This window comes from Panthera pardus, unplaced genomic scaffold (genome assembly GCF_024362965.1).
Source record: "Panthera pardus isolate Hobbes unplaced genomic scaffold, ASM2436296v1 HiC_scaffold_25, whole genome shotgun sequence".
Taxonomy (NCBI): domain Eukaryota; kingdom Metazoa; phylum Chordata; class Mammalia; order Carnivora; family Felidae; genus Panthera; species Panthera pardus.
Genome location: NW_026526821.1, coordinates 18,013,747 through 18,041,586, shown reverse-complemented (window position 1 = coordinate 18,041,586; position 27,840 = coordinate 18,013,747). Strand labels below are relative to the sequence as shown.

Sequence of the window (27,840 nt, the reverse complement as noted above, 5' to 3'; positions counted from 1 at the left end):
CTCCGTGTGGGTCTGTCTTCACATGATGTTTCCTTCTTGTAAGGACATCAGTCTCATTGAATTAGAGCCTGCCCTCATGACCCATCTTAACTAAGTACATTTGTGAATACCCTCTTTATGAATAAGATCACTTTCACAGGAACTGGGGTTAGGCCTTCCACATATCTTTTGGGGGAAGACATTGAATCCACCACACCAGGCTAAGCTCGGGCATGTTTTAAGCAGTCTGGGAATGGGCTGGGAATAGGAGGGAGGTCTTAGCATTTAGCTGAGTAAAATGCAATCACTAATAGGGGTTAGGGCCAATCAGATATGGGAAGAGGACAGGACACCCCTGCTTGGTCATGGGCTGAGCAGCGCAGGAGGCTTCAGGAAGGCCACTATGTCTGGCTTTATTTGTCTGAACAGCACAGCAGGGTGTGCTGGGTCAAGGTGTCCCCAAGGCTCTTACTCAGAAACAGAATTCAGTTCTTTCCAACCGACTCTGGCCAAGCTGATCTCTCACGGGATGACCACATTACCTGACTCAAAGGGGGAGGAAGGGGTAGGAAACGCTAAGATCTGCCCAGCCTGGGTAGCTTTGCCCGGATCTTGCCTCTGGAACATGCTGCCTACAGCAAGCCTTAGAGCCTGGAAAGGAGGGGAGGCACGGAATGGAACAAGAAATCTATAGGAAGGATTAGTGGAAGCACGAGCGGGATCAGAGGGAACGACCGGTAAACACGCAGCACAGAATTCAGATTAGTGCAACGAAACTGAGCAAGGGTAATAAAACCAGCAGTGGGAACAGCATCGATTGTTGAGATTCCAGGCAAATCCACCATGAACATGTTTTCTTTCTTCTAGCCTTTGCCCCTTGGCTCTTGGAAGCAGAAACACTGAATCACTGTGTTCTGTACTAAAAGCTGATCTACCCTCCTCCCCAAAGGATGGATGGAAAGCAGCTCTGTGTTAGAGGCTAGGAGTGAGGTCCAGAGCATTTGCAGCCATGGCTGTTGCTTCCAGAGGCATGCTCAGAGGACTGAGATGTCTGTCCTGAGGTGCCTATGCATTCTGCCTCTAAGTCTGACCTCTCCTGGGTCAGCACCAGGTGAGCCCAAGACAGCCTATGCAGGGCTGAACCAGTAGATTTAGGGGACCTCTATCCAGAAATTCCAGAGAATCATCCTCTAGGAAGCTTGGCAGATGGGGCTGCACAGAGTTCAAATACTGGATAGAAAACCAGTGCTCAGTGACTCACAGTGAGCCTAACCAAATGGCAGACGGTGAGTCAGGTGAGGTGAGGCAGAGGGTGGGGTGGGGAGAGCACCCAATGCTTGGCACATGATCTATTACTGTCAATCATCCACTCAACCCATAAGTCTGCTCATGCATGGGGTCGTGTAAATGACCACTGTATGTGTCTGGGCACAGGCTAAGAGGTGACAGAAACCACACAGCTCCAAAAAAGTGTGCTTGGGGTGTGAATGTGGCCGTGTTGATGAGGCCCCCTCACTCGGGGCTGACTCAGGGGATCCTCTGTATACACTGGCCTGGCCAGTTGAGCATCGTCGCTCAGTGTAGCCCGAGACATTGGGGGTCAGGGAAGGTTTTGTATAGACTTGATCGTAACAGGTGAGTAAGGTAGACAACAGAGGGAGAGCATCACAGCGAAGGGAGGGGCTGTGAGAAGGCAGGCCCTGCTGATGTAATCAGTGTGAACATGGCACAGGATGCCAAAGAGGGAAGGAAGTTGAAGAGTGAGGGTCTTTGATTCAGGCTAACTCTCCCAAAGCACAGGGGAGCCTGGTGGCATTTCAATCAGGAGCAGATTCTTATTGCTGGACCATCACTCAGGCTTCAGTGGAGCATACACTAAAAAGGGCACCATTGTGACGACAGGAAGGTCAGCCTGGAAGCTGTGACACTAATCTGAGCAGGACTTAATGAGTCTTGGGAATGAGAAGCAGCAGCGAGAAAAGGAGGCATTCTGGAGGCTGTACTGGTCCCACGTGGTGACTAGCTGGTACCTAAGCTGGGAAGAAAGAGCAAGGATGGCCCTTGGATTCTGAATCTGAATTTAATGGCAGTTTGCACAGAAGCGTGGAGACAGGTTTCACTTTGGTCTAAGGAGAATGTCCTGAGAGAGAAAAAGATGTAGTGAAGGCCTCAGTCAGATATGCTCCTTGCTTAGATGCTTGTTTGCAGGCAGCAGAAACATTCACCTGCTATAGGAGAACACCCCACTGGAGAAGCAACATGCGAGAAAATGCCTTCCTCTCCTGTGTTAAGGTTACTGGTTCAGCAGGGAGATTGGTAACAGAAGCTGGCAGCTAGAGTGGTGGGCCCGTAGCCGTAGGTCCATCAGGCTTGTGAGCACCTACTGGAAGACTGCTGACAAAGATCGCATCCTGGATCGAGTACTGGGCTCCTGCCGTGCTTTGCTGCGTCAGCCTAGCCATGCCAGTAGCTAGATGGAAGAGCTGTGGCTGTCCGGATCCTGAATGTCACCCATCTCCCTGACCTCCAGTTTGGTCCCTGCTCCTCATCTGCAGACACAGCCCTGGCCTGAGCTTTGGGACCACCAAAGGCTTTGGCCAAGGGGACCAGAGGACACCCAGGTCAAAGGCTCAGGGACCTCAGCATTGTGTCATCTCAGCTCTCTAACTCTTGCCTAGGTCCATCACAGCAGCTGGGGTTATCATGCTACTGTGTCCAGCCTCCCACCTTATATTCCAACTCCCTAATGAGCCCTTATTTGTAAATTCTGCTTGTCACTTTAGGCTGAGGCTCTCATGGGCTCTCACCTTTCACCCCCACCCTCCATGTTTCTCAGGAACCACAGATCTGGTCCAGCCACCTGCCTGAATCTCACCATTGGTGAGCTTGGCTGCTTCCTCCTATTTGGACCTCAATTTCCTCATCTGTAAAATGGGTTTATGATAATAATAAAAGCAACAGCACAAGTTTAAGCACTCAAAATGTATTATCTCATTTATTCCTCTTAACAATAGTTATTATTAGTATCCCCATTTTGCCTATAAGGAAATGGGACAATTGTAACCTCTCTGCGGCTCAAAGTCCCAGGGCTAGTCATTATGTGGTTCTGAAGCACAGTCCTGAGCCCCTTTGCTATGGTATTTCCTGGTTCTTGGCGCATAATCGGTATCCACTAATGTTGACCATGGGCACACAGCATGGTGGGTAAGAGTACAGACTCTCCAGAGAAATCTAAGTTCAGTTCCTGGCTTTATCATTTCTGAGCTGTGTGATTTTCAATCATCAGAGCCTCAGTTTCCTCACCTGTAAATGAGGATGCTAATAGCTCCCTATGGGGTAGAGTTGGTGGAAAGCTTAACTGCATTAATGATGTGAAGCCCTCTGCACATGCCACAGGATGAAGGAAGTCTGTAACACACCTGGCTTGTTTCACTGTTCTTTTCCTCATCTTGCTAGACATCCCTGAAGCCCCTGCCCCCCCCGCCCCCCCCCCCAAGAGCTGCTGCCTCTCTCCAGCCAACCTGGCAGGCTGTCTCAGCTGTGGGTCCACCAAGCACAGCCTGTCACTGTGGGTGCTTGGGTTCCAGCCTTTTCCAGAGCACTACATCTGGTCCTAATGCTTCCAGCTCCTGTTCTCATACCATCCCTCAATCCTTGCCAGGGGGCATAGCATCCCTGCGGGGGTCCCTGAGGCCCCAGGGTGTCCCAGTCTGCCTAAGCCACCAGGCACCGAGCGGAGCCCTCAGGAGGCTGCTGCGCTGCCTCCCCATCTGCTCTGGGCCCACACACTTTTGTCCCAAAGGCTCAAAGTCTACCTAGTCCAGAATTTATAAGCTGGCCCTGGGAAAGTGGCTTTAGAGGCAGTTGCAAAGCAATCTCAGAGAAGTGTTTTATGGCCTGAATCCTGTTACTGCGGCAAGGCTCTGATTTTAAAAACTGCCAGGAAAACAACAATAGAGGGTTTCAACATGAAGTGAACGGGAAAGAAAGGAACAATAGAGGGGAGGTGTATCTGACACCCCCTTAAGCAGGAGCCATGCTAGAAACGCATCCATTTTCTCTGATGACCGTCGCCACGAGTCCCAGGGGTGGGACTCTTCCACATCATTTCATGGATGAGGACCTGGGATCAGCAAGGCTGAATGATTTGCCCAAGTTCCCCCAGTTTTAAGGAACAGAATCTCCATATGAGGGCTTGTCTCAAAGCCCTTCTCCTTGTGACAGACTGACAGTGGGCACTGGGAAGAGCCAAGGTAGTGAATTGGAGTCTGACAGGGGTTCAGCTCAGGCAGACAGTTAGTGCATCACTCCAGCCTCCAAATGGACCCAGCGTTTCAGACTGGAGGCGTGGCTCAGTTACTGCAGGGGCAGAGAAGGGGCATTCTTTCTCTCATGGTGGACCTGCGACACCCCAAGTCCTTCAGGTGAAATGTGAGCTAGTCATCTGTCCACTGCAGCCTCAAGTCAACAACAGAAAGACATCCAACACTGGCCACAAGAGATTTTACCTTATTTTTTCAAGGCCAGCATCCCTGTTCTCTACCCTCAAACCCACTTGTGACAACCAAATGCATTTCCAGACATTGTCAAATGTGTGTGTGTGTGTGTGTGTGTGTGTGTGTGTGTGTGTGAAATCTGAATCAAGTAATTGAACATTTCCTGAGCCACTACTCTGTGAATATACACTTCTGTTCTCTGACTAGGCACAAAGATGATCAAGACATTTTTTTACCTCTAGATCTGCACTGTCCAGAATGGTAGCCACTAAGCCACATGTAGTTACCAAGCATCTGAAATGTGGCTAGTGTGGCTGAGGAACTGAGGTTTTAAATTTATTTTATTACTTATTTTAACTAATTTAAATTTTAAAACTATACTAGTTTAAAATATGTTTACTTGTTAAACACGATGTTTATCTTTTTGGGGTTGTATTTCATTTTAACTGTTTGAAATCTAGCATCTGAATTGAGAAGTGTTCTAAGTGTAAAATGTATACCAGATTTCAAAGACTTAGGGCAAAAAGAACATAAAATACCTTTCACTAGTAATTTTAAAATAATAACTGCATGTTAAAATGATGTTTTATATGCATTGGGTTAAATAATACCTAGTAACATTAATTTCATCTGTTATTTTTTTCTTTTTTAATGTGACTCTAAAAAAATGTAAAATTATAGGGGTGCCTCGGTTCAGGTCATGATCCCATGGTTTGTGAGTTAGAGCCCCATATCAGGCTCTCTGCTGTCAGCACAGAACCTACTTTGGATCCTCTGTCCCCGCCACCCCCCCCCCCCCCCCCCTGCCAACTGCCTCTCCCCTGCTCTTGCACAGGTGCTCTCTCTCTCTCTCTCAAAAATAAACACTTCTGGGGCGCCTGGGTGGCTTGGTCGGTTAGGCGTCCGACTTCGGCTCAGGTCACAATCTCGCGGTCCGTGAGTTCGAGCCCTGCATCAGGCTCTGGGCTGATGGCTTGGGGCTTGGAGCCTGGAGCCTGGAGCCTGCTTCTGATTCTGTGTCTCCCTCTCTCTCTGCCCCTCCCCCGTTCATGCTCTGTCTCTCTCTGTCTCAAAAATAAATAAACGTTAAAAAAAAATAAACACTTCTGTAAAAATGTAAAATTACAGACATGGTTCAAGTTCTGTTTATTGAACAGTGCAGCTCTGAAAGATTTCAAGAGGGGGAGCTACTGTCCCTCAGGGGACCTGGGGGACTGTCTGGAGATAGAGTTGGCTGTCATAATTGAGGGATGAAGTGCTACTGGCATCTAGTGGGTAGAAGCCGGAGGTGCCGCTGACCATCCTAACACGCACATGGCAGCCCCCCACCACAGAGAATTACCCATCCCCAAGTGTCCCTAGTGCCGAGGGTGACAAGCCCTGTCCCTGAACACAGATTCTCTGAAGGCGAGGTCAGGAAGTCAGAGACCTGAAGAGCTAGTCAGAGTTAGCTGAGCAAGGAAGTTAAGGCTATCATACTTCGCTCTCCCCATTAACTATGGCCGGGTGCACTGCTATCCCCACTTGTCCGGAAAAGAAGGGAGCCCAGAGAAAAGAAATCGCTTGCCCACCATCACCAGGCCAGAACTGGGGCAGAGCCGAGAGCTGAACACAGCCTCGACTCCAAATGCCAGCCTGTCCCTGACACACAACGTGGCTCCACAGTTCTCTGCGCTGCTGATCTGAAATGAGGCAGCCTGCGCTCACGGTCTGAACTCCTCGTCATTCACATCTGACATTATTATTTACACCAGCCCTTATTGCTACCAGGGGAAGAGCATTAACAAAAACACCCTTTGAAAGGGACCTTCTGCTCAAAGAGAAACACTCGCAGGCACCTCACCCATCAAATGAGGCCGAGAAACCAATGGAACACGATGAAATAAACCTGTCAGAGGAGGAACATTCAGACACCTCAGAGGCAAGAGGTAAGAACAAATGTGCCTGATACAGAATTGGCTCTGTTTAAAGAAAACATTATCAGACTGCTCGACTTGAATAGATCCCAGAGAACAATGGCCCAGTGGAAATGGAGCTCCCTCACCTGCTCTGGAGAAGCACGGTTCCTCAGTAAAGTGGGTATGGGCACGGGGGTGGAGTCACTGGCCCCTCACTCTGACTACACAGCCCTGGGGGTGAGGGTGAGGGTGAGGGTGAGGCTGGTGGGCCTATGATGGGGGGATAGTAGGAGACTGACATTTCCTGAAGGCCTACTATGTGCTGCTGTGGAGCAGGGCACTCTCCAGGGTCCCCTAATAGTCATCGGTAAAATGACTGTGAAGTGTGACAATTAGATTTGCCGGTGAAAAAAGCCTATGCAACTTGCTTAAAGTCACATAGGTAATGAGTGGCTAGGAGGACACTCCTGGGGTGTGGGCAGTGACATGCTGAGCTGTGGAGGTAGCTATGGAGGAAAGCTGGGCTGGGCTGTAGCGAATGCTACATGGAGGGTCTGCCCAGATCTCCTCTCCAGGGCTGGTGCACCTCATCTCTATCTGCCAAGCGTGCTGGCTGCTAAAGGCTCACAGATACCTCCTTCTCAGCAGAAGTGCTGTAAGGCGGAGGTGAGCTGCCTCTCCAGGAGGCTGTGCACTCGCATGGGAGCCCGTGGCCAATAGCTGGCTGACACAGTGGCACAACTGCTGGCCCCTGACTTCAAGGTGGGGGCAGCTCCCACATTCCAGAGGCCCCTGTGGGCTCAGGCTGACACAGGCCTCCACATCCTCCCTTAGTTTCTTCCCTGCCCTACCCTGTCTTCCTCATTTTCTTCTGAGAATACTCCTCCATGAATGATTTGCACAAGAATGCCTATCTCAGGCTCTGTGTCTAGAGAACCCAGAGACATTCATTAGCAGTGCTATTTCTTTTTTTTTTTTAATGTTTATTTATTTATCTTGAGAGAGAGAGTGCGTGTGTGTGTGTGGAGAGAAAGAGAGAGGGAGGGAGGGAAGGAGGGAGAACATGAGTGGGGGAGGGGCAGAGAGAGAGAGAGAGGGAGAGAGAGAATCCTAAGCAGGCTCTGCATTGTCAGCACAAAGCCTGACATGGGGCTTGAACTGAGGAACCATGAGATCACGACCTAAGTGAAAATCAAGAGTTGGATGCTTAACCAACTGAGCCACCCAGGTGCCCCGGCAGTGATATTTCTGAATTTGGGAAAGGGGGTGGACAGTAGAGGATTGTGAGGTACTGGATGGCCAGACTCCTGTCATGACTGCCTGCCGCACCCCCTTTCTCCCTATGACAAACTAGCCAGTCAGGGACCAGCAGAGAGGAGGCCATTGTCTGAGCAACAACTCTGAGAGAGGTGACAGTAAAAGATTTGAAATCGCCAACGACTGTAATGACAAGAATGAGCCCCTGAGGTAGAATCTCTAGGTCAGCAGCATCCCTTGTCTATCAGGCCCTGAAATGGGCATTAGCCTCTGACACAGATGGGCTCTGCAGCCCAGTCTCTGAAGAGCAATGGATGTTTATGCAACATTAGATCAAACTGCAGTGTATTCGATGGAAGGGGCTGGTATTTACTTCAAACATATACCTACTCTGGACTGGGCACTCCCATACCAGCCCTTCTTACACTCGTCATCTTGTATGGTTTTGGAGTACACCTCCAGAAGACGCTGCCTGTGCAGAGACTGCGAGAAAATGGCGCCCCCTAAGAGGTAACCATGATTACTCCTGCTTCACACATAGGAGAAGTTGAGATCATCACACTGAAAGGGGTTGTCCCAGGGGTGCCTGGGTGGCTCAGTCAGTTAAGCATCCAACTTTGGATCAGGTCATGATATCACGGTTTGTGGATTTGAGCCCTGCATTGGGTTCTACGCTGACAGCTCGGAGCTTGGAGCCTGGAGCCTGGAGCCTGGAGCCTGGACCCCACTTCAGATTCTGTGTCTCCCTCTCTCTCTGACCCTCCCCGACTTGTGTGTGTGCATGTGTGCTTGCTCGCTCTCTCTCTCTCTCAAAAATAAATAAATAAACGTTAAAAAAAATAAAGGGCCTGTCTGGGACAAATGGTAGGCTTGGGATCACAGCCTGATCTACTTACTTCCTAAGCACAGACGTAATAGGTCAACTTCTTCCCTAACCTCAGACCACAGCTAAGCTGTCACTTCCTGGGGCTTGCTTCCCTTTGCTCCAGGTATATGTGTTTGTCTATTTTGAACACCACATACCTCTCGTTTGTGGCACTACTCATGGTTACAGTTGTACATTGATTTGTGTGGCTCTTTCCCTTCCCAGAAAGTCACAGGAACATGTCTTTTTTTCCTCATCATTGTATGCCTCAATGCCTGCAACAGCGCCTGGCACACAGCAGGTACTTAGTAGTAAGCATTAGAATGGATGAGTGGATAGATGCATGAATGAAAGGAGGGATGGAGAGTTGGGTGGATGGGTGAATGGGTGGGTGGCTGGAAGAATAGGTGGGCAGATGGATGGGTGGGGTGGAGGGACTGCCAGTTCCTCTCTGGGGCACCTGGCCTGGAGGATGCCCTGAGCATGGGCCACTCTCAATCCCTTCCCACCCGCCCAGGGCTCTGATGGTCACCTGTGGTGAGGAGGCAGAGTGGAGTCCCCGGGGTCACCTGGGCGCTGCCCATTGGTGCTGACCACAAGGAAGCCAGTCCCCAGGCAGCATGCAGAAGAGAAGGAGAGAAAGAAACACACATGAAAACGTGTGGCACGGTGAACAAAACCATAGTTCTTGTGGCTCTGAAGAGCTCACACTAAACAGCAAAAGAACATCGTGATCTAACACAACAAGGCCCGAAAAAGATTTTTAAAAATGAAACGAGAATAAGATTCAGCATTTATCAAGGCCCCACGACATGCCAGGTACCTCACACACAATGTTTCTGAGACTGAGAGCATCCCAGAAAGGTCAGTATTATTACAAATGAACGCATCATCTTTCCACTTGGTGTCTTCTCTCCCAGTCTCTGCTTTCTTAGTAAATGGTGGCCCCACCCACGTAGCACCTTGGTCTAGCAAACTGGGAGTCATCCTTTACCCCTCCTTTTTACTGACCTCCCACTTCTAATTACTCAGCATGCCTTAGTCATTATATTCCAGGAAGGTTCTGGAAGCCTCCTCCTCCTTCTCTCCAATTTCATTTCCTCTTGGTTGAAGCCACCCTCATATTTCACTGGGGATTACCTAAGCAGCCTCCTGTTGGTCTTCCTGTCTCTGGTCTTGCCCCCTATCAATCTACTCTCCACCCTTCAGCTGAAGGGCATGAGAAAGTCAAATGTCAAATCCCCTCCACCAGCTCGCAGACCCTCAATGACAGATCCTTGCCTGTTGGTCCACACTCTCTGCCCAAAGGGCAATGAAATCTTCTCTGTTATCAACAGCCCCCTACCTTCTTATCTGTAGGCCTTACCCAGCCTCATCACCTCGTGTGGAATGCACTCCCTTCCTGCCCCTTTACCTGGCTGGCAACTGTTCATCCTTCAGGAAATCAGTTTGGAATTCCTTTATTGGAAGTCTTGAGCATCTCACCATGTATGGAGAAGATGGCCTGCTCTGTTTTCCCATCACACCCTAGTCTTCCCTTTATACAGTGATAACCTTCCCGTGTTATTAATGGCTGACTTCTCCTTGGTTCTGTAAATTCCTTGAAGGTAGTCACAGCGTTCCATTTACTAGGCAATCTCGTACCCGGCATGTAGTAGGTACTCTGTGAATATTTGTTGGATAAATAGACGAGTGAATACATGAACCAGAGAACTACTGTAACTTGCTCAAGATCACACAACTAGCAACTGGCAGATGCAGTATTCCAACCCTGGTTTGCATGACTAACACTCCTGCCCTCTGAAACCAACCACTTGTCTCTATAAAGAAAATGATACAAAAGGCAGTAAGGTGTCTTATGCTTGGTAAAAGGCTGCATGTTCCTCTACTGATTCATCAACAAAACTGTATAAAGCCTTTATGCAAATGGAGAGAGAGGTAGGGTGTTCCAGACCAACTGGTAAATAGGAAATACATAATTTCAAAAATTCACACAAATACCAAGCTTGATCGAGGTCACGAAATACTATAAAATGTAACTACCACTTAGTTGTCATCATAATATTCCTCCCTTTAAGGTATGAAGAACTGTGCCATTTTCAAAGCACATACTAAGTCAGAGGTCAGTAAACTATGGCTCATGGGTCAAATCCAGCTTCCCACGGTTCCCTGTGTGGCCATGTGCTAGGAATGGTTTTTATATTTTTAAATGGTTGGGGGACAAAGAAACAAAAAGAAGAGTAATACTTTATGGTGTACAAAAATTATACAAAATCTACATTTCAATGTCCAGAAATAAAGTTTTATTGGAACATAGTCACACTCTCATTTTATATTTATTTCACTGCTTTCTGTGCTGCAATGACAAAGCTACGTAGGTGTGACAGACACCACAGGCCTTGCAAAACTGAAAATACCTACTATCTGGCCCTTTACAGAAAGTCTGCCAACCCCTAGTCTAAGTGGCTATTTTTATTAATTTTCCCCCACCTTTGAGGTAGGCAGGATATGGCTTGCATGCATGTCAGAAAAAGAAACAGAAAGCTTGAGAAGACATGACTCAAATGTTCTCACTTGTCCCATTTCAGTGGCTTCTACCTGTTCTCCCATGCTCCCACCTTGTCTGTGCTCTGAAACCCCATCTCTGATCCATCTTCTAAGCTATAACTAGGGTGGCCTTCGGACAAAGGCAGTTTGCTTAAGCACCTCCAAGGGCGCCCACAGTCTCAGGACTATGTCTATATATATATATATATATGTGTGTATATGTATACATACATATACATATATACATATACATACACACATATACATATATACATATATCTATATCTATATATAGATAGATATAGATATATAGATATATATATCACATATATTATGGGGCTATGCTGAGTCCTTGGTGTCCTGGCCTTGCTTGCCATTTCAGCCTCCACCTCTGTTCACTCCTGCCCTCTGGTCACACTGGCATCTGTCTGTTTGCTTTGACCTATTCAAGTTCAGTGGCATGCTTTCTTGCCTCCAATGATCTGCACATGCTACTTCCTCAACTCAGAAGACCTCCCTGCCTTACTCTTCAGCCTTGTTCAATATGATAACCGTCACTCTTTTAAAACTTGTCTCAGTAACCACGTACCTGAGAATGCACACCCTAAAGTGATTTATGTTTCCCTTCTCTGCTCCCACAGTATCCTGGATTTACCTTCATCACAGCGCTTATCATGCTATATTGATATAATTTATCTTTTTGTTGTTCCACTAGCTACCCGTTGAGTGCTTATTATAAGCTTGGCATTGCACTAAGCACTTTATATGCATTAGCCCATTGAATTCTTACATTAGTCCCATAAAGTAAGTGGTGCTATTGTCATGGTTTTACAGATGGGGAAACCAAGACATAGAGCAGTTAAGTGCCTTTTCCAGCCTAGAATCAAAGACTGCCCAAATCCAAAGACAAATTTCTTAACCTCTATGGGACAGGAGGCCACTGTCAATACTAAGTTGCACTCAATATATATTTATGGAAAATTAAATGAAGAAATGAAATTCTGGTTTAGTATTTACCTACTAGCTGTGTCATTTGGAAAATTACACTTATGAGTTTCAATTCCCTACCCATAAAATGGGAATACTAATAAGTATCTCATGAAGTTCTTTTAAGGATTAAATAAATTTAAAAAAAACAGTTAAAGCCTTAGTTTGGTTGACAGGCCCAGAGGAGCCTCCCCACTCTACCACCTAGGGCTCCAACTCTGCTGGGTAGGAGTGCTTAGCTATGAAGGGCAGACACAGAAGTATAGCTGCATAGGTGTTGGGATGGGAAGACGTCTCTCTAGTGGGTACAGTAGCAGAAGACGAGCGATGGATCATGGGTCTCAGCAGGACACAAAGGGAAGTGGAAACAGGAAAAGAGCTCATACATATTGTGTAGAGATGACTAGCGTTTACTGGTGCCTGGTCTATCACTCCTTCTTAGTCACACAGAAGAATCCAAGCCTCATCAGAGCCATGTAAGCAGAAGTGACTAGAGTCATTTCCAAGTGAGGTATTCAAGATCCAGGTTACTATCCCCATACTTTCTCTTCCCTAATATGGCATCTTTTGAGGCCACATATATTCTAGATGGCATAACAACAAAGAAAACTTTCTGATATTAAGCCACTGATACTTGGGTATTAATTTGTTATTGCAGCTAAGCCTGACCTATCCTAACTAATCCGGCAGAAGAAAAGGTAGTAGTCCCTTGCTTTCTCTTCTGCCATCTGGTTCCCACATCATATGGATTTTCTGTTAGAGGATTCATGACCCTGCTCTCTCCATAGTTTCCAGCCCCCATTCATATATATTAATATTAATAAAAATATTAATAAAAATATTAATATTGTGCAAAGAAGAAGATCAGAATTATAAGTGCCTCAGACTTCTTTTCTGATTTTTGACTTCTATTTCCTTCTCAAGCAAAGAATGGTGAATAGAAAGAGATGCTGATGGACTAAAGATGACACTAGAATAGATAACCTTGAAGGCAAACTAATTTCTTGGTTTATTAGCTTCAATATATTATACTAGTGTAAAAAGCTGAGGGCTCCTTGAGGCACCAGGTCTGCTACAGATCTCAGGACTTAGCCTGGACACTGCCAAAGAGAAACAAAAGACCCATCATGCTCTAAATATTCTATTATCGACTATTATTGGAATAGAGTCATGGGAAGGGGTTAACAAATAGGAGATAGGGGACTCTGACTCACAGAATCTCACCCCGTCTATGTCATTGACAAGATTCAAAATGGTGTCACGGGAATGCCATGAGCTTTGGAGTTAGAACTCAGCTGCAATTCTGTGGGACCTTGGGTTCTTTATTCAACCCTTCTGGGATTATACTGTTTCATTTCTTGAGTAAGGGTAATAATGATGATCACTATTTATTTAGTGTGTAATACATGCCAGGCTTTGATTCTATCATCTCATTATAAACTCATGTCAACATACACAGCCTTATGACTGGTACACAGCACCATAGTACCATGACTGGTATCACAGATGGTTAATTTTTGCTAGCCCTCTTCACCTCCCCCCCCCTTCAACACTACATTGAAACCCCATCAGAGAAAGCTCTAATAGAGCTTTATTCTCTTTATTTCTAACCCTGTCTCCAGAAACATTTTCCTCTTTCTCTGACTCATGATTTTAAAATTCCTCCTATCCCTTTGTGAGATACAATTGCTCTGGAGCATCAGATTTGAGCTAAGGTCAACTCAGGTGTCTCAGGTCTTGGGTAGATAATTCTCATTTGTAGTTCACAGGGATGTCCCGAGGACATGCTTGAAGGGCAAGTGTTGGTGTTGGTTTTGTTTTCCTGGACTCTATTGCTCTAGCTTTGTCTTCCTGAGTGGGGTGGGGAAAAGGGTGTGTGTGTGTGTGTGTGTGTGTGTGTGTGTGTGTGTGTGTGTGTGAGAGAGAGAGAGAGAGAGAGAGAGAGAGAGAGAGAGAGAGAGAGAGAAGTATGAACAGTCTAGAGAGAAGGGATAGGAGAAGGACAAAAGAAGACTAGAGAGATGTGTCAGTGGTTGTAGAAAGAAAAATATTAATGTGAATGTCATCTTTGGGTTATTTTGGTCTACTTATAATATAATCTTTTTCTTCTATCTTGTCACAAAACCTTCAGGAAAAGCCAAATTATTCCTTTGGAATTTTAGGGCCTAGAAGACACTGAGTGAAAATAAGAGGGGCCAAGGGCCAAGGAGATCTGTTATACTCAAGCAATTCTGAGAACCCTCATTATGGAAAATTCACCTTATTGGGTTTGGCTAGAGAGAAACAGTACCACCCTACTCTAACCCCCAAGCACACACCCTGGACTTCTCCCTCTGAAATTCTGGCAGGATTTCTAAAGACTGAACAAGAGTCAAGAGTTTTCCAATAGACTGACTCACTATAGTTTGCCTCTCATAAGTGATCCCTCACTGGGGTCTCTACTTCAGCTACCACAGCTAGATTTGGGCATCCTGTGGTCCTGAGTCCCTCCTGAAATTGTTAGGTAGATCAGGAGGAAAGGAAAAGTGCTACAGTCAAAGGGCAGCAGGTGCATGAGCAAAATGCTATAGTCAATAAAAATACATGATTGCTATGTAGAATCTCATTTAAACATAACAACCTATTGATGAAGAGGTTAAATACCAAGAAGTGAGGCCAGCATCATTCCTGTGCCTGTTTCTGCACTTTGGATCTAGCCTGAGTGCATCTGATAAATGTGTGATTTGTGGAATTGTATGAGAAATGACTAGAGCCTGGGCTTTGGGTTTTCTTCCTTAGAGAACAGCAGAGAGAGAGGTGGGTCTCCAGGTCTCCTATCAGAGAAGTTCAGAAGAATGAAGGAGGGAAGCTAAAGATGTTTATAATCTGTTATATTCTTGACCTTTTATGTGCATTACCTCAAATAATCATGAGAAAGAATGAATGATCTCCAGCCTAAAAGTGAAGTGATAGACTCATAAAGGTTGACTTACCCAAGGTCAAACAGTTAAGTTTAGGATGTGGGATTTAAAGCCAGGTGACTCTGATTCCCCATTATTCCATGCAACCTCTCAAAGAAGCTTCATAAAGATAGAACCTTCTGCATAGAATTGGGTCAACAGAGGGGAGGGCAGGTGATGGGAATTTCCTATCTGATAGGAGACAATACCTACATCTTGCTTGGCTTCTCACACCACCTGTGGCATGTTATCCTTACAGATAAGGAATCTATGGACACATCATTCCCCTTCCTGGCTCCAGTCTTAGCATCTGCAAAATGAGGGCATCTCACTAGAGAATGGGTATTTATTGTCCTGCCACTCTCTGCAGGGGTGAGAATCCATTATGAAGAGAGAAGAGAAAATGCTGGATGAAATGCTCCACCTCAGGCTTAGCCATTATAAAAAGAAACCACATTTACAAAAGACCATTGCCCACGTCTCTTTCCTATTGCCATTGGGACAATGGTTTTAGTCCATCACCACCACAGGGCAGCATGGATCTACTGGTGACATTGGCCCCTTATCTCATGCTTCATTATTCTGGAGTTCAGCTTTCAGCACCTACTCTGAGGGGGCTGTTTTAATGGGATCGTTAGAGAGTGTTTACTAGATTAAAACTGTGGCTGTCTTCTGCAAAGCAACTCTGCAAATGGCTTTATGGGTTTCCGGATTTATTTTGTCTCAATGACTAGGCTCAGTTTGCAAATCAAATCAAAGCTGATTTTTCTAACTGCCACTCGGGCGCACCCAGCGGGAGTCTGCAGAACCAGCTGTGTTCCCTCCCTGGCTGGTGCCAGAGATGGGAGTGCTATTGTCTGCTGGTGGCCAGAGAGGTTCCAACAGGGAGAGGGCAGACAGGCAAGTACCTGCTTGACCCTAATTGGGGCGGAGGGACACAGAGAAAACAAATTTTATTTTCTGGAGGGAGGAAAGGCAGACAGGATCTATGTGGCCTCAAAGACACATTGGCAGAAATAACAGGGAGCCAATATGGACTCATGATATTGAGGCTCCCTCCAAATGAAGTGTCCTCCCATGGTGGGAGGAACTCTTTGGGCCAGTAGTGAGGTCCCTGTTATAGCAAATACCCCAGCAGAGCCTGGCTGGCCTTTCTGTGAGTGGGTACTGTAGATTACATAGTTGATCTCTACCTCATTCCTTTTTACTCCTACATTGAAAGAGAACAGTGCTGACAAATAGGTTGTATTTGAAAAAAAAAAAGAGGCCATGAAAGAATAACCTATTTTCCTCCATCCATCCATCCATCTATCCATTAATCAATTGACCATCCATTGATTTATCCCTTTGTTCATTCAATATATTTTACTGAGCACGAAAGTATGCTAGAACCTGGGGACACAACAGTGCTCAAAATAGGCAAAATGCTTTTACTACACTTGGAATGTGGCTGGGATACAGACACTAAACATGTAAGCAAACCAAAAAAAATGTACATATTTGCAAGTCAAAATGAATGCTATGAAAAAAAGTACAGGGTATGATTTCAGGTGGAAAATGTTGGGGATATACATCAGATTGGAGGTCAGGATGATCTTTCTGAGGAAGTGTGTCTATGCTGCAGTTAGAAAGATATTTATCTGTTATACAGGCACATACAGTGGCTGGATAATTTCGGGCAGAGGGGGCAGGATGAGTAAAGGCCCTGAAGTTAGAAGGAACTTGGTAAGTCAGAAGAATATTGCAAGTATGAGGATAGAAGCTTGGGAGAGGCTGATCTAGAACTTGGCAGATCCAAGTGCCCTCCATCAATACCATTTTCCCCTTGGCCTGCTCTGAGTCAGAAAGGCACAAACAGATGCTCAGGTCCCTCCTTCAGCAGCTATAGCCTGGGGCACCTCCCACCACAGAGGATAATCATCTTCCACAGGAAAGGCAGTTCCCCGCCCCCATACTCCCTCCAGCCTAAGCTTCAGAACCTTGGAAGTCTAAGGTTGCACTTTCATTGCAAATTTCTACATGCTCTATCTTCCCAAGAGTGGTCTCTGAGTATGTTCAGATTCCATCTTCAACCTGGTTCTGAAACTGAGCCCATCCCTCATCTTCCAAATACGAGGTAAACCTTACTTAATGGGTCTAAATGTACCTCCCACTTACTTGCTCTATCTCACAATTCCTGTTTTAACTACACAAATGAAGCCTCACTGTTATCTTCATACTGCCCTCCCTTCAGAGAATGAGTAATAATAATTCTCTGTTTCTAAACCAAAAATGTAATGCTTATTTACCCATTAGCTGAAGTTTTCTCTCTGCAGCTCTGAACAAATTCTCAGAGTAGAGTGTACCAAGCACAGGGCTTTCAGGATTTTCTTTTAGCTCTTGAAATTGAGGCAATTCCATGAGCTTTTTGCTATCCCTCAACCCGATGATGAAACACATCCTCTTTATAATAAGATCAGTGCAGTGGAGGCCACTGGTGCCACTCCCAGATCCCCTTTGCAGGTCAGTGTATCATACCCAACCTTCCCCCCACACCCCCATGCCCCTGCTGCTGTTGGTATTAAGACTAAGGGCTCACACCTGTGACATTCTCCAGAGACTTTGGCCAAGGCTCTGGGATACCATTTCCCCTGGAGCCACCTGAGAAATGGAGGGGAGGGAGAAGGGTAAGGAAAGGGGAAAGTACCAAGGACTAATTGTTATGGGGGAGAGACACAGAAAACCTGGTCTTCTTGCTTCAAGGCAGAACTTTGGAGAAATTTATACTCCACTTGCATCTAGCCTAGGCTTGCATTTATCTGAGAACAGATTCTTGCTTTAACATTTTCTTTTTACCATCCCACTTCCCTCTTTGATTTATAGATTTCTTCCAAGTGCCCTCCATCAATACATTACATGCACCAAAATCCCTGCTTCAGGCTCTGCTTCCAGGGAATCTGTCTTAAGACAGCTCCTATTTGCCTTTATCTACTCATCGATGAAATCCACTTCCCCACTATGGTTGAACTCACATTCTAATTCCTCTAAATCTCTAGCCAAAGTTAATAACAGGCAACCCCTGGCTGATCAACAAGATAAAAAAGAATGTGAATCTGGGGCAATGCCAACAAGACCCTTCCATCAATGAAAAAGACCGTTTTCAAGGCTTTTGAGGTGAGCCTGTCCTGATGCTAGAATTACCCTTCTACTAGCAAATATCAAACTCCCACCCCACAGTCCCTTAGCTGGGCCTTCAATTTGTGGTTCTGCCCTCACTCTGTAAATAAATATTGCCCCCTGGTGATATGCAAATCCCTACCCTCTCAATCCTCTAAATACATACAGTCTTGACTCTTAACAAGGACTTTGGACCAGGGGTATGGCTCCTCTCACAGTCTGAGCTGCTGAGTCAGCTGGCCTTCCAATCCTACCCTTGGTCTGGGTATTGTGCAATTCCCAGTGTTTAGGTGAGAAGGGGTAGTGATGGAGGTAATAGAAGGGTTGTATCTCCCATACTGGACCAGTCCCAGAGAAACAGAACCCCAGATGAAGGCCCAGGAACATACATGCCATTACTGCCTGGAGCTTTGGCCCCAACGGTACTCTAGCCCCCATTCAGTACATTTCACTTCCATTTGGAAGCATTGATCATAATCATAAGTCCACGATTATCTGTCAAAATCACTCATGCAAGGTCTGTTTCCACACTGGATCGTGAGCTCCTTGAGGACAGGCATCATGCCTGCTGATTCAGCACAAAACCCTAGTTCCTTTCAAGGTACCCAGCTCACAGATGCTGACTGAGCAGACTACACAAAGGAAATAACATTTATTGACAATATTTTTTTCCAAAACACCTCGCAGTAAATACAACACTTAGATGTTTATTATATCGTCTGATCCTCTAACAAACTGGGTGGTAGAGGCCTTGGTGTGCCGGAGCTGGCTTGTATTAGCTTGCTAGACCCGGGTGTTAAACACTCTGGACTTTTTTGCAAGCCAGTTATTAAACCATTGGTAACTTGATATTGGACATGGTGGGGATATTTATACTTTGGAGATCAACAAAGACTACAAATAAGGGCTTTTCTTTTACAAAGAGCAGGTTTATCATGAAACCACTGGCAGTAGGGATGTTTAAAAAATGTTCTGTGAATGGATAGATGGGGATAACCTGAAACATGGCACTTGGAGTTTGAGAGAGATCAACTGAGACTCTCAAGGTCTCTGACTCTTGCTGCAGTAAGATGCCGGCTTCAAATGCATTTATTCATTTCAGTGAGCATTTTTTGATTGCCAGGCATGTGCCAGGAACTTCTGCCATGGCAAAATGTGATGAGGAAGTTAGTGGTTAAGACCAAGGATCACCTCATCAGAGACCTTCCAAGTTAGCAGTGCTGATGCCTGCCCCAGAAAGCAGGCTCTGCTCAGGGCCCTGAAACCTGACTAGATCAGGACCTGATGCTCCACCATCATGTAGGGTCTGAGTAGGGTCCTGCTGTCACAGACCCAGCCATTGGGTGTGTGCAGACCACCTACTGTATTTACCCGCTGCCCAGGGCTCCCTCCACAGAACCTGCAATTCCTCTGCCCAAAGCAGCCTGACTAAACTTCCCAAGGGAACAGAAGTCCAATCTAGACCCAGTCCACTGCCAGGGCCCCCCTCTGACAGGGCTGGTTCTTGCTCCTTGCACACCCTTAAAAGCCACTGGGATTATACTGTGAATAGTGAGCAATCAGAGGCTCCAGTGGAAACCACATAGACACTGCCCCTAAATGCATGGGTCCTGTTATGCGTTGAACTATGCGTCCGTCCCCCAGTTCATATGTTGAAATCCCAACACCCAGTGCCTCAGAAGGTGTCCTTATTTGGTAATAGCGTCCTTGTAGATGTAATTAGTTAATTTAGGATGAGGTCAACCTGGAACAGGGTGGGCTCCTAATCTAACAGTACCTAGTGTCCCTATGAAAAAGGGGAAACTTGGACAGGAGATGCCCACAAGGAGAATGCCATGTGAAGATGCAAACTAAGGAACAATGAAGATTGCTAGAAGCTAGGGAGAGGCATGGATCACATCCTCTCCTCACAGTCCTCAAAGGAGCCAACCCTACTGACACCTTACCTCAGACTTCCAGCCTCCAGAATGTGAGACAAGAAATTTTGTTGTTAAGCCACTCAGCTGCTGGTACTCTGGTACAGCAGCCATAGAAAACTATTCTAGGTCCCTTGCTTTGCAACCCTCCAAACTGGGCAGTGCTGCATCAGAGTTCAAGTGACTAACAGGAACGCTGCAGACTCAAGGGTTAGAGCATCATGCTGGAGCCAGATGTGGAATCTAACAGAAGAGGCACTGGGCTTGGGGTCAGGTCAGAATGACCCCGCCTGAGTGCTGGGGATTGTTACGTTCTCCCTGGGAGCCCTTCTATTCTGCAGGACTCACACAGGTGACCACGGACACCATCAGGAGTCACCAGAGTCAGGGATAAAACATCAGCAGAGCAGTGGCCTTGAGTTTGCACATGTGATCACACTCCAGGGGTTGGATGCCCACTGGAAGCCCCAAGAGGAAGGTGCCATGATGACAGAGAAGTGCCAAGTACTTGGAGGGAGCCAGATGGCCAGTGCAATATGTCACTGGCACTTTAGATACTGCCAAAGCCTATGGGATTCCCAGTATCTTATTTTTCTCTATTAAAAGTAATAGTGTTTTCAGCAAACCCACAAAATGGGGAAATTTGATTCCAGAAAGAGATGGGCCAAATATTCATTCCTGGCCTTAGATCCTTGCTACAGAGTCCTCATGAAAAGAGCACAGAATTAGACAGGGTTTACCCTTAATCAACCCCGGATGCTCCAAAGCTAACGTGAGGCACAGAGTAGACACCAACCAAACACAGGTCTGCTTTCCTTTGTCTTTTCTTGGCTTTTTTCTCACCAAGCATCCTCTTATCTGAGGTGGCACTGAGAGGGGTAACTCCCTGGGACTCTGAGAGACTGGCATTCTCCACTGTTCAGTTCTCTGTCCTATTCAAGGTGCTCCTAAAGCTCCACTTGTCTGGGCTGAAGGGCTGGCCCTCGCAGACCTGGAAAGTGAAGGTGTCAGTGCTGGGAATCTACCTCTGACTCCTGACTCCTTCCTGCCCTGCCAGGGCTCGGCCATCTGAGAATCCAGATTCATTCACTTGTTCCCATCCCTCCACACATCCACACGTTACATGTGTACACCCCCCTAAGGAAGACAGTATCCTACAAGTCAAATGTGAGGACAAATCCTTATGCTTAGAAGAGGTACATGTTTTCCTCTCTAGTTCTTTCAGGACCAGTGCAGCTGTACTGCAGGGAGAAGTGCTTCATGCTGGGTCTCTAGGACTATGAGGACAGTGGATCCTGAAGTTGCCCCAGAAGTAGAGTTTTAATTATTCTCTTGTAAAGTTCCCATATCTATCTCTTGTCTATCCAACCATGTGTTCCCAATTCCCAGTTTAGAAAACAGGATCCAACAAACTACCCTTTAGGGGGGCTTATGTCCCAGAGGGTATCCTTAGAATACCACATCCCCCCACCCCTGCCATGGAGGGCAGAGCAACCACATCAACCTCTCCCTTGTCTAGAGGTCAAAGCTGGAGGGGTGGGTGAAGGAGGTGTCCCTGTACGTTTCCTTCCTTCCCCCAGCTGCCCCTTTAAGCGGGACACAGCAGACGCTCAGCTGTCCGGAGCTCTAATGCTATTCAATTGATGATGCTCTTCCTCCTGGATTATCTGTTTTCCTCAGTGGGAAAGCCTTCTAAGGCCTGTGATTTGTGTCACTTTTGTTTGCAGGCCATCAATTCTCCTTGCCTCACAAAGAGTAGTTTATCTCTGTCTGTCCAGTAGCCTGAGTTCCTGAGAGAGAACAAGTTAGGGACATGCCGGCCTCTCATGACTTATGTGAAATCAGAGGGGGTTCTTATCACAGTGAGTCCTTGGTGCTTCTGTCTTCTCCTTCCTCCTGTATCATCTTTCCTTCTCAGCCTACATATTGAGCTGGTTTTCTTCAAAGTTATGAAAGACATGAGTGATAGGTCTTGGTGCATATTTTGTGAAACAGCCATAGACATTCTCCTCCTTCTCCTCTCTCTCTCTCCCCCTCCCTCATTTCTACCTCTTCCCACACATATGTATGTGTTTTCCTCTGTATGACTGTGCATGCGTGTATATACTCACATATGTACATACACACTTGGGTCATCGTCTTTGTCTTATGTTTTATATCTATGATTATATGCCTACTTATATTTATAATTGCCATCTCTGGGGAAGCATCCTATGTAACTATATACACTGTCAATAAATGCAAGGGACAACAGAATTGTCCAATTTTCATGTGGTTATATGGAGAGAATTGCTGTTAAAAATATCCATCCTATAACAAAAAGATAAACCTGATTTCTAACCATTCAACCTTGTAATAGGTTAAATGATAACAAACCATTCATTGATTTTTTTTTAAAGAGTAATAAACAGAAACATGTACCAATTGAAAGGGCCAGGCAATTCAATTATAATTAGGAAAACAAAAAGTGATGAGCCTGAACAATGCTGCCTTAGTTTTTGGGATAAGTATTGAAAATGCCAACTACATAACAATGCAGTGTTTGTTTTCTCATTATTAAAGGCACCGACACTATCACCTCATTTGTGAAAGCCAAACCCAGCTGAAAAAAGCACAAAACTCAGAAGATAGGTGTACCAGACATGCTAAAAAAATACCCATATAAGCACAAACCCAAATATAATGAAAATATATAGAAGAATATTTAAGAAAATTTATATTCATCACTCTACTGATTAATTTACCAGTCCATTCATCTGTCCATCTGTCTGTCAGTCCGTCTGTCTGCCCAACAATCCCCATCCATCTATCCATCCACTGATTCAACAAGTATTTTTTGAGCTCTTATTATGTTTTTGGCATTGTGTTATTAATATACACTGTAGGTATTTATTAACATATACTGTAGGTATAATGACTCCAATGAAAATAACAATTCTTTCTTTTATTTTTAGTAATTGTTGCCTAAACTTTCCCTGTGTGGCTAGATGGAGAAATCCTTAAATGGTTGAAGACAGACAAGGACATGCCAACATACCTTTTGTAGCCAGGCGAACACAGTTGATTTTGGTCTCCTGTGAACAACAAAAGTGAGGTTCCAGTTAATTAGTTGTGGGTTTGGTTTGTCATATAAAGAAAAGATGTACATATGTATACCTGTATATATGTCTGTATATGTATTTTTAATTACAACCTGAAATTTGTCCTTTCCATTTCTTCCCCCATCGTAATCACCTTTTTTTTTTTTTTAAAGATTTTAAGTAATCTCTACCCTCAATGCAGGGCTTGAACCTATAACCCCCAGATCAAGAACCACATGCTGTACCAACAGAGTTAGCCAGGCACACCAGGAATCACTTTTTAATTCTATTTCTTCATTTATTTTCAGGCAAGGTACATATTTTGTGCCTTTTAATTCCTGGCTCCCATCACCTCATAAGCTGCCTCCCAGACAGAACCACTTATAAACATCAAATCCTATGACTTCCCAGCACAGGACAACTTTTTTTTTTTTTTAATTTTTTTTTTAACGTTTATTTATTTTTGAGACAGAGACAGAGCATGAGCAGGGGAGGGGCAGAGAGAGAGGGAGACACAGAATCTGAAACGGGCTCCAGGCTCTGAGCTGTCAGCACAGAGCCCGACGCGGGGCTCGAACTCACGGACCGCGAGATCGTGACCTGAGCCGAAGTCGGACGCTCAACCGACTGAGCCACCCAGGCGCCCCGAGCACAGGACAACTTTAATAATAATACTAGATGGGTACACTGTGGCATATATTAGTAGATGGCACCAAGAGCATCTTTGGGAAACTATGTTGGTAAGTAAATAATAAGTAAAAAATGCATCTATCTGCACAGACTGAAACAGATACTAGACAAGATCCCAGGCAATATGAATGTGTAAGAATCAAACTGCAAAGTTCATGTTCAAAAAGTTACACTAGCCCTGAGATCTCTGGTGAACCTCACAGTTTTCATGGGTAATGTTGTGTGTGTGTATGTTTGCATGGCAATCGAATCTTTGGTGGGTAAACTATCTAGTTATTGTTGGCTGTTCCCCAAATGGACAAGACCCATAAACTTGAGATATTACTGGGCCTGCAGTTGAGTTACAGAAGAGTGTGCTCAGAAAGATCATCATTTTAGCATGCTTTCTTAGGATCATCTCCAAGGAGGCCCTAGAATCAGTTGAAAATTCCAGTTGACTAAGTAATACGCCCAGCAACAGTCTGAATATAGTGTAGCAATGAAAATAAAAGGCAAAAAGGAATGCAAGTGTATGGGTCTCAAGAATCAAACGTGCGTCTTGCTAATGCTCACTCATAAGAAATTACTGCATCTTGAAAGCACTTGTGTTAGTCAGGTCTTTGAGGGTTCCTGGACCCAATTCTGTTTTGGGAGGGTGGTTCCTCCCTTTCCACAACATTAAGCAATCCTCAGATATCAACAGGGTGTCACAGAATTCAACTCAATTTTGATACTATCTACCTGGAGATAGCATCAGATTCTACAGGTTAAGGGTTCAGTTCCACAAGACTGCTCCCTATCCCCCACTTCAAATGATGCCAGTTTCAAGCCCCAGGCTGTTATCTGTGCTTCTGACTTACCAGCTACATTTTGGAGATTCCAATGACCTCCTCCTTAGGTTCAATTAATTTTCCAGAGCAGCTCACAGAACTCAGAGAAACAGGTTACTAAATCACCAGTTTGTTGTAAAAAGATATAACCCAGGAATAGTCCGATGCAAGAGACGCATAGGGTGAAGTATGTGGGGAGGGGCGCAGAACCTTCATGCCTTTTCCAGAAGTGCTACTCTCCCCAAACTCCATGTGGTCACCTACCCAGAAGGTCTCTGAACCCAGTCCTTCTGGGTTTTTATGGAAAGCTTCACTGCATAGTCATTATTGACTAACTCACTGGCCATTGGCTGATTCAACCTCCAGCCCCTCCCCTCTCTCCAGAGGTCCAGTAGATTGGGGTGGGGTGGGGTGGGACTGTGGGACTGGAAGTTCCAACCCTCTAATCAAAAGTTGATCCTCCTGGCAACTAGCATCCTCCTTGGGTGGGGTCCCAAAGTCACCTTCATTAACGTAACAAAAGACACCTTTATCACCATTGACACTTAGGAAATTCTTAAGGTTTGGGAAGCTGTGAACCAGAAACCATGAAGAAAGACCAAATACATATGAGAAATATATTTTGGTCATCTGAAAGACCAAAAATATATTTCTTATAAGAGATCACAATATTGCATCAGGGTTATGCAGAGATATAAAACCCATGAATTGCAGGGGCAAAAAACAGTAAAGGTATATTTCCCACTCAAACCAACATGTCCAATGTAGGTGCATGACGGTCTGAGGTGGGGTAGTAGTGGTGGTTGGGGGACACTATAACCACTGTAGTCACTCAGAGACCAAGGCTGGTACCTCCATTTTAACACAAGGCTTCAGTGTTCACTGAGGCAGGAGAAGAGAATGCTGGAGTTGGGCACTGGCAATTAAATGCTTTGTATCAGAAACTACACTTGCTTGACTCAAGTTTCATTGATTAGAAGCAGTCATGTGGCCATGCCTAACTTAAGTGAAGGAAGAAATGGTAATGTCTACAGCAGAGTCTATTTTCTCTAAGCATACCTCTGAATGCTAGAGACTGTCACTTTGATTAAACTCAAGTATGATTCCCTAGTGGTGTTGAGTCTGTTCCTCAGACCACAGAAAGTCTGCCCTTGGTTTGTGTAGCAGAGATGTCTGGATACTGAAAGATAGTTCTCACATCCACTAACATTCTTCTTCCTCAACAATTCCAATGATAAGAGTTCAAGTCCTTTGAACGAATACTGGTACTCATCCTAGGACATCCTCCAGTTTGTCCCTCTTAATGAGAAGGGACTAGAATATGAAGCAGCAGTCTGCATGTGGTCTTGTCAGTATATGATTATCTAGATTATCACTATATTCTATTTTCCTTAGTTATATTGGGCTTCTGTTAACATAGCAAATATCCCAGTTTTTCAGTCATCATGATGAATGTGCCATCAACCTTACCCCCACAAAAAAATACCTGCCTGCTCCTACATACATAAATGTGGTTGTGTTTCTGGAATCCAAGTACAGAGTCATATACTGACTTCCACTGTTGACTTCCATCTTCTTTGATCTGATTGCTATTGCTTGTTCTCATATGCTTCACCATATGCAAGTTTTTGAAAATATTTTTTTCTATATTTTTATCCAGATCGTTAGTATAAGTGATAACCTAGAAAACGGCACTGATAGAGCTCTATGACATGTACCAGAATCCATCTTCCGGGCTGGCATTTATTGCTCATCAGAATTTGTGGTGGTTATCTAACTGCTCATCTCTTCAATTGTTTATGCACTTGGATCCTACTGCTGTGTTTTTCCACAAAAATATTTTGAGAATAGGGTCAAATTCACTTCAGATACTCATGCTCTGTCTACTGCACTCTTGCAATTTATCAGCCTAAGAACTCTCTCAAAGAAAGAAGGTTGGGTTGACATGACTTGTTCTTTGGGACAAGTGTTTCCTTTACATTCTTTAATGCCGAAAAGTGCTCTTTTTTCAAATAAACAATTGCTTTATTAAAAAACTGGAAAATGCAGAAATGATGCAAATATATGAAGTATTCATTTGAGATGTTCATATGATATTTGAAGAATGCTACATTTCAAGAAAAATGTTTTTTTAAAATTTTTTTTAACATTTATTTATTTTTGAGACAGAGAGAGAGCATGAACGGGGGAGGGGCAGAGAGAGAGGGAGACACAGAATCGGAAGCAGGCTCCAGGCTCTGAGCCATCAGCCCAGAGCCCAACGCGGGGCTCAAACTCACGGACCGCGAGATCGTGACCTGAGCTGAAGTCGGACGCTCAACCGACTGAGCCACCCAGGTGCCCCAAGAAAAATGTTTTTTAAAAAGTACATCCAGAAGGCAGAAAGAAGGAAAAATTATGAATAAAAAATATGAAAATAAAGTAAAACTCTCTAAATGTGATGCCAAAGAAGCTTCAGTAACAAATGAGGTAAAACTTGAAAATGATGATAAAAGTGAGCCAACTAATTTTTTGTTTTCAAGCTTGGAGAAAGAGCAGATGTTCAACTCCTGCTGGCTTCCATTTCTGCTCTCTGGTTTAAAGGGTCAGTGAGCTGAAGCCTGAGATGGTTACAGAAAGCACAAGCTCCTGAGGACTGAAAGCTTTCTTCACATGGCTGTGCAACCACCACAATGACTATCACCCAGAAACTGTGCAGGGTGGGAGCCATACCAAGAGACTAGGAATGGTAAGAAGAATCTCCAACTTTGTATTAATACAATGAAAAAAGATTTTTACAAGTGCTATTATTAGGAAACTTGCCAATTGTGCAAGATTATTGCATACAGCAACGGGCAAGAGTTTGATGAGGTTTCACTGCTGGGGGTAATTGGTAAATATGGATCTCAACTTCAAAGTGAGTCAATCTAATCTTTTCACATCTAAGAATCTATTCTCAGGGAATAACCTGAAATGTTAGAAGGTTTATATCCTAAGATGTCGGTTCCAATGGTCTTTATAAAAGTTAAAGTGAAGCTCCACATACCGGTCTAACCCTACAGGCATGGTAAAGAAATTGTAGTCTATCCACACAGTGGAATATTATGAAGCTAACCAAAAATAATTGTGAGTACCATATAATAACATGGCATAGTACACGTAAAAATATATTAAAGGAATAAAGCAAAGTACAATCTTTACTACAACATGCAAATATAAACATTTAAAAATAATTTGTGAAA

The 27,840-nt window shown here is 44.9% G+C and overlaps 1 protein-coding gene across 17 annotated transcripts in view; it reads right to left on the bottom strand.

The window, feature by feature from the left end:
• The window catches only part of PTPRT (protein tyrosine phosphatase receptor type T), a 1,067,285-nt gene that overhangs the window by 184,718 nt on the left and 854,727 nt on the right, over positions 1–27,840 (bottom strand). For 10 of the 17 annotated variants that reach the window (XM_019458468.2, XM_019458472.2, XM_053890232.1 and 7 more), the window contains 2 exons: positions 23,078–23,114; positions 9,028–9,084 (listed from right to left, as the gene is read on the bottom strand). In XM_019458468.2, the coding sequence (XP_019314013.2) occupies positions 9,028–9,084; positions 23,078–23,114 (94 nt within the window). The remainder of the gene's footprint in view (positions 1–9,027; positions 9,085–23,077; positions 23,115–27,840) is intronic. The other 7 variants (XM_019458475.2, XM_053890236.1, XM_019458476.2 and 4 more) reach the window with 1 other exon arrangement.